The sequence below is a fragment of the Myodes glareolus genome, chromosome 7 (genome assembly GCF_982192425.1).
Source record: "Myodes glareolus chromosome 7, mMyoGla1.1, whole genome shotgun sequence".
Classification (NCBI taxonomy): Eukaryota; Metazoa; Chordata; class Mammalia; order Rodentia; family Cricetidae; genus Myodes; species Myodes glareolus.
Window position 1 is genome coordinate 28,835,507 of NC_142032.1, and position 14,428 is coordinate 28,849,934.

General features: G+C 37.7%; 1 protein-coding gene and 1 pseudogene across 5 annotated transcripts in view; one reads left to right on the forward strand and one right to left on the reverse strand.

Annotated features, from left to right (window-relative positions):
• Positions 1-14,428, forward strand: part of Rnls (renalase, FAD dependent amine oxidase) — a 277,039-nt gene that overhangs the window by 13,762 nt on the left and 248,849 nt on the right. The window contains exon 5 of one of the 5 annotated variants that reach the window (XM_048438856.3): positions 11,013-11,759. The exons of the other annotated variants lie outside the window; for them this stretch is intronic. Within the exon in view, the coding sequence (XP_048294813.3) occupies positions 11,013-11,281 (269 nt within the window). The 3' untranslated portion in view covers positions 11,282-11,759. Of the gene's footprint in view, positions 1-11,012; positions 11,760-14,428 lie in introns of those variants that run through there. 5 annotated transcript variants of the gene reach the window in all.
• Positions 1,947-2,700, reverse strand: LOC125403482 (nucleophosmin pseudogene; annotated as a pseudogene).

Consider the following 14,428-nt stretch of genomic DNA (forward strand, 5'->3'; position numbering starts at 1 on the left):
CCAGCTGAAAAACTAGGGATGCTTCAAGGGCCATATGGTTAATCTCTCAAGATTTACTAGTCTGTAATTGTGTTACTTTTGCCATGCTACATTTTTATTTCTTATACCCACATCTCAGGGGTGATATAAGGTTGTCTTTAAATATTTTTTCACAAAATAATTAGTTCATTACATTTTGGGTTAGCCTTGGACAAATCATTAGGATAAGGGAAAAAAGCAGCCACAGTTTGGGCCAAAATATCATGAGAATAGTCTCTAGCCAAGTTGCTAATACTGATCCTCTTGAAAACCTCTCCAGCTGGGCTTCCATAGTCCATGTTGCTTTAAGCACTGCTGTCTTCCATGATTCTACTAGGATGGTCCATTAAGCTTTGTTTGCAACACTCAACTGTCTTTCTAGCCCCAAATCCTACAATCTTCCACATTCCTCCAAAACCCCACATGATCAGGTCTGTCATAGCCATAGCCCACACTCTGGTACCAACTTATGTCTTAATTATTTTTTGTTTTGCTCTTACAAACCACCAATGGCTAGACAACTATATTTGGCTCAGCATTTTGGAGTGTTAGTATCTCTAATGGCAGAGCAGAGGCATAGTGGCCGGAAAAGCTGAGAGCTCATGTCTTGATCTGCGAGTAGGGGGTAGGGAGAAAGCATCCTGGAAATGATGTGAGTCCTTTGAAACATCAAAGCCCAGCCCCACTGCACACGTCCTTCAACCAGAACAACCTCCTACTCCCTTTCTAACAGTTCCACTGACCGGGAATCAAGGGTTCCAACTGTGAGCCTATGGGAACGGTTCTGCTCACTCACCACAATCCTCTAATGCTGACTCAGAGACCTTGCAGGCCTGTTTGTTCTTTTAATTTTATCTTTATTGTCTGATTTTACCATATTCTCCATTGAGTTTGACCTTTTATTTAACTGTTCTCATTTATTTTGAAATTCATGAGTTTATTCTTGCCCTGTTGGACTTTGTTCTTTGAACCCTTTGATGTTGTATCCACTTAGCTCACACTGGAACTGGCTATTGGGGCAGAGTTGTGCTCTGTTTTTCATGTTTCTTATTTTTCTAAGTTATGAGTTGCACATCTGGTCATTGAATAAATATTTTTCTTTATAATACCTATATTCTTTCTATTGCAGTGTTTTCAGTATTCAAGTAAATTGAAGTGTATTTTCCTCCCTCTGGACTGAATGTGTGGCTCCTTAGCTAAATCCCTATACCTGCTCACCACACTAGTCATTATCTCTAACACCATCCTGAGAGTGGACCATTACTCAACACTCCTTCCAAAAAAAAAATACTCTATTTAATTCCAAGTGCATACACTTTTTCATAGTTTGGAAATTCCATGCCTTAGATTTTGTCCCTGTTGTTTACTGATAGACATTCATGTGATTACCAGCTCTTTCCCTAGAAAAAGCTATCAGTAAACATACTTGTTTACATATGCTTATGTCCTCGTGCTTTTAATAGTAGACTGTGTGATAAGTATCCCCAGAGTGTAATTTGTAGCTCAAAGTAGCCATATTTCTTTGGTTTTGTTTTGGTTTTGGTTTTTGACTTTTTGTTTTTGTTGGGTTTTTTTTATCTTCTTTGTTGTTTTTTTGTTGTTGTTTACTTGAAAATTTATTGAGCAGGATATGAAGACATTAAAACATGGCCAAAGACATAAAACATACGCATGAATAGTAGAAAGCAGTAAAATTCTCTGCATCAATAGAATCAATAGAGTGAAAGAAAATGCTTTGAAAACAAGAAATTTCTTGTGGCGTGCCAGGGACTGGGTGGTTTGGGTGGTTAATCAAAAAAGGCAATTAAGCGAAACTAGTAAGACTTCATTCTGAATTGTTGATGGTACTTAAGTATAGACTCTATTTCTTTCTCCTTTTCCTCTTTCCCCATCTTTTGGCTAAATTTACCAGTAGTGCCCATGAGTGGTCATGTTCTTCCTATACTTGCTTGCATTTTTGCCTTAATGTATTCTACAGAGCTAGGTCCTTCTGGTGTTTTTAGAGTTTTTTCCTGCCTTTTGCAGAACTCTTTACCCTTGATATTAGTGTTGATGAATTTGTCTTTTCCATTTTGGTTTGATTTCTGTGCATTTTTGGCTGGGGTATCTTGTACAGATTTATTCACTGGAACGTTTTCTTCTGTTTTCATCATTATTATCATCATCATCTTCTTCTTCATCTTTGATAAGTTTTACTTTTTTCTGTGGAACCTTGTTACCACCTCCAGGAGCAGATCGGTTTCCAGACATGATTTTTATATCCTCCTCATGTTTATCTTCTGACTCTACAACTTCCTCCCCAGCTGCTAGGTGCTGTCCATTAATAGCACATGCCCTAAACCACACTTAAGGCCTCAGGCAGTGGAATCTCAAATCCCCAGGGGAAACTGAGGGTTGAAGAGACATTTTTAAAGTTGCCAGTGTTACTGTAATTGTGCCTGCCTCCTATGCTGCAATTGTCCCTGCCCCCAAGCTGATAATTCTTAGTGATAATTGGCGTTCATCTTCGTCGTTATCCACTGTAAAGCGGTAATCTTTGTCAGCCTTTCGTTCCCGACCAAAAAGGTAGATCTGAGGCCTAAGAGGGCTCACGTCCATGTCCATCGAGTCTCCCATGAGGCGGAAGCAAGCACCTCAGTGTGAAAGAAGCCAGACTGAGAAAACTACCTTTTGCTCCTTAAAACATAGGCATATCTGTGTGTCTTAATAGGCTTTGGCATATGTTTGCAGCGAGTCTTCTTAATGTTGGATAATGCATGTTTTTTTGTACATAATCAGCACTATTTTTTATTCACTTTACTCTTTTAAAATTCCTGTCAAAGTAATAAAAGGTATATAACTCTGATTTTAATTTGCAGTGTCATTTACTTAAAGTAAAATTCAGCCTTTTCTTCATAAACATATTTGTCATTAGATTCCCTCCTCTATGAATAACCTGGACATTCTCAGGCTCTGTTCTTTGAGAACATTTTGAACATGAGGGTACTAATGTTTGTCATGTGTTATTACAAGTATTTAGGAGACTGTTGTCATTTGTCTTTTATTTTTGTTTATGTCAGTTTCATTATAATTTCTTAAGGTATTTATTTAGTCAGGTATTCTTTTATTTTTGATATCTAATGGACTCCTGACTTTGTAATGACAAGCCACTCTCCCAAGTCAAATACATATCTTTAATTTAATTATTTATGCTTAATATTTAAATATTTATTCCACCTAGAATATGTGCGTCTTAGTTAGGGTTTTATTGCTGAAGAGACACCATGACCATGGTAAATTTCATGGTAAATGAAAAACATTTAATTAGGGCTAGCTTATAGTTTCAGAGGTTTAGACCACTATTGTCTTTGCAAGCAACATGGTGGCATGCTGGCAGACATGGTGCTGGAGAAGGAACTGAGAGTTCTACATCTAGATCCAGCATAAGGGGACTGAGCAACACTGAGTGTAGTGTGAGTGCAATAGACCTCAAATCTGCCCCCACAGTAAAGCTCTTCCTCCAACAAGGACACAACTATTCCAGCAAGGTCACACCTCCAATTGTACCGCTCCCTAGGGACCAAGCATTCAAATACATAAGGGCCACACCCATTCAAACCGCCACAATATGTTTATTATATAAGGCATAAAACAGGCCACAGATTTTGTTTTCCCCTAGAATAATAGCCAGTTATATTGACACTGCTCATTTAATGTGAGATTGTTTTCCCTCTGAGCTGAGATTCCTCATTTGCCATGTGTTAGGTCCCATATGCACTCATCTCCTCTGCATATCTATTCTGTTCTCTTTGTTTGCCCCTTTGCTTATATCTTTGTTTTCTTTATAGTCACTTGGTGATTGTAACTCAGTTTTAGAGTCTAAAGTCTATGGTGATAGGCATGAGATAGCTTGATTTTATCCAAAATTGCTCTCAAAATTCTTCATATTTGTACACCATATCTTTCTAGAGAGAGCTGCTTATTCATATATTTTTCATTTATGACAACTTTGCAGTAATTTTTGACTGAACAGTGCCACTTTGCTTTTTAGGACTCTGTATTGTTTATGTTTATAGTTTATGTTTAAATTAGCTTGATATGGGAAATACCCAGGCTAGCTAAAGGATAAAATAATAATATTTTTATTTATTATAAGGGGAAAACTTACAAAACAGGAATGGAAAGTCCAAGCTCAGCTGTGTCACGGGAGTAACACACAGAGAGAAAGCACCTGGTCCATGCCCCAGTTTTCTCTCAGGCTCTAGGAAGCCACACCTTAACTAGGTTCCACCTCTTAAAGATGATTGGTTAACAAAGCCTCCCCCATCATCTCTCCCTTTTGTCTAAACAAGAGTAATCGAAACCCAATACAACTATATACAATAGGAAGAGATATCAAGTATAAAATTACAACCAACATAAACAGTACTTAGTAAGGAACACATGACAAATGTTTTAATAAACATTCTATTCCAAAGAGTCTCAGCTAAATCATAAGAGGACGATAACTACAACTATCTAGTCTTTAACCCCATCATAGGGCTATGAAGGGAGATCCTATCACTTGAGTAGGCAGGCGGTGCAATCAAGCAGCTTCCAAGTGAGCAGTTATGTGACTGAACAATCACCCAAAGTCTCATTTGGAATATTGAGGCAATCAACTTTGGATAAGGCCTAGCATAATTGACAGACCATTTTTAGAGGCAGCAAATTTTTCAGAACTGTCTTGCCCTGTCTTGGCAAGGTTTGACAGTCTTTTTCTTGTATCCTGCTTGTCCTGTCTGGACATTGTACATTTTGTCAGTGGTTGATGCATGGGCAGTTTTTTTTTTTTCTCTATAAGGGAAAAACTCACAGAATAGGCATGGGAAGTCCAAACTCAGCTGTGTCGCAGGAGTACCACACACAGAGAGAGTACCTGGTCCGTGCCCCAGTTTTCTCTTGGACTCCAGGAAGCCATGCCTTAACTAGTTTCCACCTCTTAAAGATGATTGGTTAACAAAGCTTCCCCCATCAAAAGTTTAGTGAAAATTTAGAGTTCATGCTGCCTACCTCTAATTTCTCTTAGAGCTGCCTGTGATGTTGTGGGCTTCCAATAGAGCTAAGTCACCTGTTCTTAATTGAAATAGCTCTTCATATCTCTTTGAATATCTATTTATTCTTGGCTAATGTTGTTGTAAGGACATGGCTTTGACTCCATTGTTATTCATATCCCTTGCCTTGCTTATTGGTAGTCTATTTAAAGACCACACGTAATTTGTTTTCTTGATACAGTGAACAGTACTTAAGTTCACATGACCCAATCAGTTACTATGAACAGCCTTATCTTCTATCCTGGGGAGTGATACACCCAGATCTTTGCCAAAGCCCTGAGGACTCTATAGTTCAACAAATACCAAGTCACAAATGAAGACTTCATCTCTCCATCTGGAAGCTTCCTACCAGGAGTTGTTTCTTAGTCATTCTCTTCCAAGGAGGGATATACTGTCCTTTCCCATTTGCAGGGTTTGTAAAATAGAATATCGTTCCACTAACACAGTATTCCCTGGAAGACTGAGCTTCCACGTCCCTTTGGGTTTTCTTGTCTTGACTGGCCAGTAGAACTCAAGAGTAGTAATGCCAGTTCTAGCTGGTCATTCCTCATTTCCAGAACTCATTGTAAGCAGTTGACTAGCATCTTTTCCTGGTGACTTCTTAACTTCAAATGTGAGATCATTGTTGCTTCTTGTCTCAAGACTGTTAGCCAGAAGGGTTAAATATTGTTGGATTAAGCTATTTTATTTTATTTTTTGCGATGCAGTCAGTGTGTTGCCCAGGCTTGTCTAAGACTCATAAACTCAAGCAGTCCACTTACTTCAACCTCCTAAATGGCTGTTATAATAGCATGTGCCATCATACCCCACTCAGATAATTTCACTGTGTGAAGGCAAGGATTTTTCCTAGTCTATCTTTATTACTATATCACAATTTAGTAAAAATTATGATCCTATAAAAAAAAGTTGGCTTATTGATCACCTCTACCTTACTTTAGGTTCCTATTTGTCCCCCAAACTCAATTCAGGTCAATTCCCCAACCAAAATTTCTCCCCACTCCTAAGTTGTTTTCCTGAATTGTGTGTTATCCTGGTTTTCTCTGTATAATATTTTTAATATATAACTTATTGTGATATATTAATGACTAAATCCATTGTGTAATGTGTACCCAATATACTGATATTTCATTTGTATTTTAATAAATAAAGCTTGCTTGAAGATCAGAGAGTAAAACAGCCCCATTGGTCAGTGGTGACACATACCCTTACTCCCAGAGGCCACACTAGTTTGCCATAGAAATCAGGAGGTAGTGGTGTACTCCTTTAATCCCGGCACTAGAGAGGAATGTAAGACAAGAGCAGATGTTTCTCAGACACAGTCTCATTCTGAGGATTCCTGGAGGCAAAATCACCATTTCAGACTGAGGTAGAGGTAAGAGCCAGTGACTGGATGTTTTGCTTTTCTGACATTCAAGTTGAACCCCAATATTTGTTTCTGGGTTTTTATTAATTGTGCTACACCTTAACTGGCAGAATTTGAAAAACATAAAAATAGCTGTGTGCTGTGTCTTTCCTCTTCCTGTTTTCCTGGCATTCCTCGTGACCATACAGCCATAGCCCATCAGTCTCTATCTAATGACTAAACAAACGAAAGAGAACTAGGAATTGCAACTTGAAGGGCATTTACTAAAAGAGAGAGGCTGCTTTAGAGAGAACTAGTTCTTCGTGAAAAGAAAGTTAGAAATAGACATGCCTTTTAAATATGGGGAACTGAAAATAGATTATCTTGGCAGGAGGAGCTTTGTAGTGGGAATTTCAGGAGATAAAAGTAGCTGTAGATTTGGAGGAGTGTGTGGTGAGGTTTGAATCTTAACGTTGGTTGAAAAAAACAGGGATCTTAGTTCATCAGAAATACCGAATTTATCTTTGAAAACTTGGTTAGGCACATTGCATGGGAATGAACTTTACTTAATTGGATTGGAAGAAAAAAAAACACTTGTAGAACTTAATGAAAGGTCTTTTAACCTTAGCACATGTTCATTTTAAACTGATGCTTAAAATATCAGTAAGCTATACTGCAAAGTCTGTGACCCTGGTGTCCCCGTGCTGTTGTGTGGCTCTTCCCTGGAAAGAGATGAACTGTGTATTCTCTGAAGACGGACAGAGACAACCTACCACATGAATATATATCCCCAAGCAGCTTGGTGAGCAAACGACTTTCCTGGATCGATTTACTTGAGCATGGGTGACTGAAAGTCATCTGCATCATCCAAACACCTACTCAGCATGGGTGATAACTCCCCACTGCTGTATTCCTGGAGCTCCCGGTCCAACTTGCAAGCAGTTCTTGCAGAGTCTTCACCTTGCCATTGTTAACTGCATTTATAACTGTGGAGAGTGTGGAGCCTTGTAAATCTTGTAACTTTCTGACCTTCCTGGGCCTTCTAAGTTTCTCTAGCTTCCTTAGCTTTATGGGCTTCCTGCTTCCCACCAGAAATGAATGTTTCAATTTGGTGGAAAGGATTACTAAGTATTCACCTTGGAATATTATAAAACATTGCCCTACTGAGTATATTGAACCTCCTATTTAGACTTCCAGATCTTTCCATTATAGAATGAACAAATCAGATAAAGTTTTTATCTGATTGTTTAACCTAAAATAATTCAAATGTTTGATATGTCTTTGACATTGTGCTATAAAGATTTTGACTCAAAGCACAGGAAACAGCTCCTTTGTTGACCCAACAATATGTTTCGTTGTTTAGCTTGAAGGTCTCCATAGGAGAAATAATTCTGTTTTTCTGTGGATGCAAATGATTGTGCCTATCTACCTACAATCCTCTAAACTGAGATCTCAAGTTGAGAAGAAACCAGCATTAGCCAGTAATTCTATTTGATTTTTACCTTTTATATTCACCCCATCTACTTGTCTTTAAAAATACAGTGGTTGCAGAACAACAGATTTGGATGCATTTCTCCTTAATCTTCCATCTCTATATGCTAGAGCAACAACCCAAGTTAAGCCTTTCCTCTCTGCAAACACAGGAGTCACCAGAAACAGAAGAGGTGGCCCTTGCTCTGGTTGAGCATGGTTTGAATGTGACGTGTCCCCAGAAAACTTGTGCATTTGATATAGGGTCCTCAGCTGGTGAAGCAATTGGGTAGCTGGTCACACGTGTAGGAGATAGAGTTTCTCTGGAGCATGTGTCCCTCGCACAAAGGTCTTTTTCCAGTCTGTTCTCTTTTCCTGTTCTCACAGAGATATAAAGATTTGAGTCTCTCTACACTCTAATGGCAGCCCTGGGGCTCTGTCATCATGCCTCCCCAACCATAATGGAGTATGTACTCAAAGCGTAAGCAAATATAAGTCCTTTCTCACAGGCTCACTTACGATATGTGGTCACAACCACAGAGTAATATTGTCCTTATTTTGGAGTTCCAGGTGACCCAGCACACCATTACTTATACTTATGTCCTGTCCATGGTCCCAGCCAAACACAGGGAGATTTCCTACTGAAGTTCCCCTCTGAGACTAGCTGGAAGATTATGATGGTTCCAACATCAAACACATTTTGTAATATGACGTTAGCATTTGTGTACATTGTGCCACTTTTCATACCAACTAATAAGAAATATTTTCTTTAGTTTACAAAAGAGGACAGAGAGACCCAGAGAGAGTAAGTTAACATAGCTGTTGAATGGTTTCAAGTTCAATTATGGCTTCCAAACTTGTTCCAAGCTTTAGTAGTTTTATCAGTTCACCTCTGTCCCTTTTTATCCAGCACTGACATATGGAGGATGTCCCTTGCTTGGAATGGATGCATCTGTGTTACATACTTTCATATCTTCATTCTCTTTTGTTAGTTTTGTTTTTGGAGACACTGTTTCTCTGTTTAAGAGCCTTAGCTGTCCTGGAACTCATAGACTAGGCTGCCCTTGAACTCACAGAGATCCTCCTGCCTCTGCCTTCTGAGTGCTGGGATTAAAGGCATGTGCCACCACTACCCAGCCATGTCTTCATTCTTAATAACCATACTCTTAATAGTATAAGCTATTTTTAACTAGCCTACCTGGCTACTACCTACCTGAAGAAAAGGCCATAGTGCCACCTTGCTGTGCACTGGCCTCAGAACTCAGGACTATTTTCCATTCAGAGTTCTTTTATAGCTGAAAGCCTTTAGAAAAGACATCAAACTAGAGGTAATGTGAGAAGAAAGAAAGGAGAGCTAGAATTTGCCGAACTGCACCATTGCCACCGACTGAGTCATGGAATCACATTAAGCATTCTTTCTATCTGAACTGACAAAGACATTTTAAAGATAGAACACATTTGGAAACCAGGATGTTGGCTCGCTGGCACAAGTTTCTGATGATTCATATAAAATGTGCTGAATTCAAAATTAAAAAGTATTGCTGTGATTACTAACTTAAATTATGGAATTTTAAGCATTATGCTTAAAAGAGCCAGGAGAATAAAGGAAAGGAGAAATCACAGCATTTTTAACTGAATGAGCTCTTGCCTAAGTTTATTTCTGTTTTTCATAACAGAATGTGATCTGAGAAGTTTTATGCCATTTCCCACAAGAGCATGAGATGTGCTGAAGCCCTGTTTCCTGAGCTTCACATGTTTCCATTCTGACTTGATGTTTACTTCTAGAAAAGTTTAAAAGATACATTATAAAATAATATGAGTGCTCAGAAAGGAACAGTTCTGTAATTTTAACTGCTATACAAGTCACAGTAGGTTTGATAAACCCTTTCAAATACTGATCTCTTCTATATTTGCTATGAAATAGCCAAAGAAAATCAGTGTATTTGAAGCAGAATTTACTCAATTTCTGTGAGTTGTTAATTTCTTTTTCAAAAATTTATAATTCTGTTTGCCAAGCACATATGAAATATTACTCAAGGAAAATGAATTAAAGTCCTATTTTATTTTAATAATGGTTATTGATACAGCTTTACATTTGCTTAAATGTTAAATTCATTTTTACTATAAAAATTATATTAAACATTTTCTATGTGCTAGCAACTTTAAGTACAGCTGTGAAGTTAATAAAAACTGAAGAAGTTTTTATTCAAGTGTGCTGAACCTATTGGGTGTCTGTGAGATAAAGTTGATAGATGAGATAATATTCTGTATTATTTGATAACGGTAGGAGGAGAAACAATTGGAGATCTGTGTGTAAAAATGGTGAATGCTAAAGGGAAATAAAGCAAATCAGGGTTCATGAAAAGCAGCGGGGTGGTTTTGTATTCCACCTAAGCAGGACTGTGGGAAGATGGAGGAGATGTGACTGTGAGACTTTCTGATGGGATGTTCCAAATCAAGGTGCTAGAAGTAGAAAAACACCAAGAAATGGCCACTGAGACCAACATCCAATCTGTAGAGAGGAACGGTGGTGGGAAATGAAAGCAGAGAGGAAGCAGGGGGCTAGTGACCGAGGGGTCTGTGGACAGTGACAAAGACCAGGTTTTTTTCTGCATCAGAAGAGGAATGGTATGATCTCACTTGGATTTGAGGAACATTTATCTTGTTGTGTGAAAATTAAACTTTAAATGTGCTTTCCATAAAGCAGTTAAAAAGCTAGTTTATTTTTACTTGACAAGTTATCATATGTCTATATGGTGCCCAGTTTAGTGCTTCAACATATGTATATATTATAGAATGATCAAATCAAATATATCCTAATTTTTAGACATTTTCCTAATGCCCTGTTATAAAAATCCGTCAGTGATACAATCCTGTTATTAATACATACAGAACACATATGAATGCTTCATGATATAAAACAGTTAGACCTTTTTAACCTGTGAGAATCGAGCTTTGCTCTGTGTGAGAGATGCCCAGTCCTACCAAGAATAGCATGTTAGAGATGATTCTTCAGAGGTCTTTTTCTGTGAAAGATGGGGCAAAGAATTGGACTGGTAGTTAGCAAGTGAAGAAGGATAGGTTTTATTGCCTGGTCTTGTTTCTTTAAGATGGGTGCATTGTGCTTGCGTACCACTGGAGACAATCTATTAAAAGAGGGAAACAGATCATAAAGAAGCAAGCCAGAGGAGTCACATGCAACTTGGTCTTGAGGAAGCAGAATGGGCCTCTGTTGGCAGCTAGGTACCATGAGGTGAAGAGGAACTCAAGAGCACAGGCGGAGGAGACTTGGGACCTGTGGAGTCCTATACCGATGATTTGCTTTCCAAAGTCATTAACTGAGCTTGAAGAGGGGCTGCAGATACTGAAGGCTAGTTGACAGAAGAGCGGCGTTATCCAGTCCCTGCACACTGAGAGTAGAGTGGGAATTGGAAAACTGGGCCGCACCAGACCCATTGGTGAGTTTCTTGAGCTCATTGTGAGACTATACCATCAGTTCTTTTTTTCTCTCCTGCCTTAAATCACTGGTTCTCAAACTTCCTAATGCTGTGACCTTTCACACAGTTCCTCACGTTGTGGTGACCCCCAACTGTAAAATTATTTGGTTGCTACTTCACAACTGTATTTTGCTACTGTTATGAATCATAATGTAAATATCTGATTGCAGGTTATCTCATATGCAATCCCCAAATGGGTCACAGCCACAGGTTGAAAACCACTGCTTTAGATATTTTAAATATTTGAATGAATAAATAAAAGTACCAAGAGGCAAATCAGCACTGTTTGTGGTGCTCAAGTCTGAGGTGTTTTTCAGTTTACCGCTTACATGGTTTTAAGTGGAATGCTTTATACCAAGCCCCGCTTTCGTTCTTGTGGTTCTTGGGATTGATAGTTAAGATCAGCAATGCTCTGAGTGCCCTTTTTTGGCTGGTGATATGAGGTGAAAATGAACCCTAGTCTTGAATATGCATATATGTGCATATTATATATGTGCAATATATATAATTTCTATGTAAATGAAACAAGAATTAAATGCTAATTTGGTGAGATGTGACATTCATTCTTTATATTTTTCTAATTTTCTGTGCTAGGCTTAACCACTCGTGAATGTGTTTATATTTGCTCAACCTATTCTTGCGCTGGTATCTCTTTCCAGTCGCAGGAGGGATGAAACTGAATAAAACATGGCTGCTACCTCTAAGTCATTGTAGCCATCTGGGTGTCAGGCATTTTTAGAAGAGACATGTATACTGTTTCTTAGAATACAGAAAGAGGATACACTCAGTGTACTTAGCAAACTAGGTTCCTATATGCCATCACATAGAATTATCACTGAAAAATACAGAGTGTTTTGAAATTTATAAAAATAACTAAAACATGGTAAATTCAGCATACAACATACAAAATCTTCCTGATACAGCATTTGTTTCTTTAATAGACAATTTGCTCATAGAGTATGCCTTGTCATTGCTTCGTAGAGTGATAATTAGAAATTATTATTAAGTTATTAAAATTATTTTGCTTTTTTTCAATATCCATTGGCTCTGGGGTGGCCAGCATAAACATGGTGATACTTTGTTCAGCCTTCTGAGGCCAAGGGGACTCAGTACTCTTAGACTGCAGTACACAATGCTGAACAGCAGGTGGCACCATATGTACGTTCTTGTGAAGGCCAGTACCTCAGGCCTAAGACACTTTGCAGTGGTTCTCTGCAAAGATTGCAGGTGCATTTCAGGATTCTAGTTTCCGTTTAGATTGCTGTTTGTCATGCCTTGTTTGCCAAACAAGATATAGCAAATGAATAGACAGTTTACTAATGCAATTCTTAGTAGTCAAATTGTCAGAATAAACTCCATTGCTTAAGAAACATAAACACAATTAGTTAATGGTTTGTCTATATAAATTCTTGCTAGGAGGAACTTCAGCTGGACAAATATCATTTAAAAAAATCTGATAGATCAAGGTTCTATTTATTTTCATACTGATTCCTCCACCAAAGAAGTAATCTGTCAGGTTACCAAGGTTCTAGTACATACATAACATTGCACATATTGAACTTAATAAATTGTGAGTTGATTTTGCTATGATTTTAATTATAGATATTTGAATAAAATGGTTCAATGTCTAATAACTTAAATAGAGAAATTTCTTTATGGAGTTTCTTTTACTTACCAAATACAACAGAATGATATTTAAACCAGACAAATTGTGTGTTCAAGGCGGGGAGTATATGTGTCTGTTTGTGTATGTACTTGTGTATATTTGTATGTGTATGTGTTTGCATATGTATTGTGTGTTTGTTAGTATATACTGTATGTTTGTTGCGTGTGTATGTTTTCTCATCATTAACCATCAGGTACTGAGATGATATCACTCCACATTTGAAATATCATGTAATGGCATATACCGCTGTTTGGGGGGGCCAGCCTCCAGCAGCACAGGCCTCCGAAGGAATCCATTGAGTTGGCACACACTATGACTTTTTGTGTGAGGGGTTAAGGGAACTGTCACTCACATTCTCTTGATGATCTCTTTCTTTATTCTTCTCTAGTCTTCATTGTGTGTTCTATATTCTCTTTTCTTATCTCTATACAAAAATGTATCTGCTGTCTCTTGATGTTTTTCTTCTCCTTCTAACTCTTTGATGTTCTTCTCCTAATTCTCTCATTTTAACATTTTCCTTATAACTCTGTCTTTATTCTTGATGTTTTCTTTCTAGTTCTCTTTATTCTTTCTCTTACAGCTTCTGTACCCCAACAAAAATTTTTGAGGCAATATAGAAATTACAGTGCGGTTACATTCTATTTTTCAAGTGAATGATTATAATGAATACAGGTAAAAACATGGTTTTTTTCTTCTCCCCTACATGATTAAAACAGAGTCATCCCCAGAACCCACACACATTTCCATCTAAGTAGCATGTTATAGATTAACAGAGTATGAGCAAGCAGGGGATATTTTTCTCATCAATTTTCACTGTCAGGCTGCATCTTGTGGTTACAAAGTAAGATTCAATCATTTTATTACTTTTTGAAAGATAATCTTATAAGGAGTATTAAAAGAATTACAAATCTAAACTTTTAAACCTAAAAAACAATCGGTCAGTTCTACTTTAAATCTTTAGGGTGAAGACCCACTCATCAATTGTTTTTATACCAGACGTTTGAGGGCAAAAATGGGTATAAGAAGTTAATCATCACCTTTGGTCATCAACCAATCCTACCAAGAAAGGCAAAATTATCAACTAATGATAATTGGGCTGCTTTGCTTTTGTTCCCTGACCTTAAAGAGTTCATCACTCAACTATGTGCTTTTCTAAAACTTAGGATTGTCTTCTTGGGTTCTTCACCTCAAAGCTATTTAACAAAAGCATTTTAGTGGAAAAATAGTTTGTTTTCAAAGCTTTTTTTTTTTTTTTTTTTTTGGCTATGATGCACTCCAAAACCTGTGAACACATCTCCCAACATTAAGATTAAAAGAATTTGAGCCAGCCTGTCTCTTGGGAACTCAATTGTTTTCCTTAATC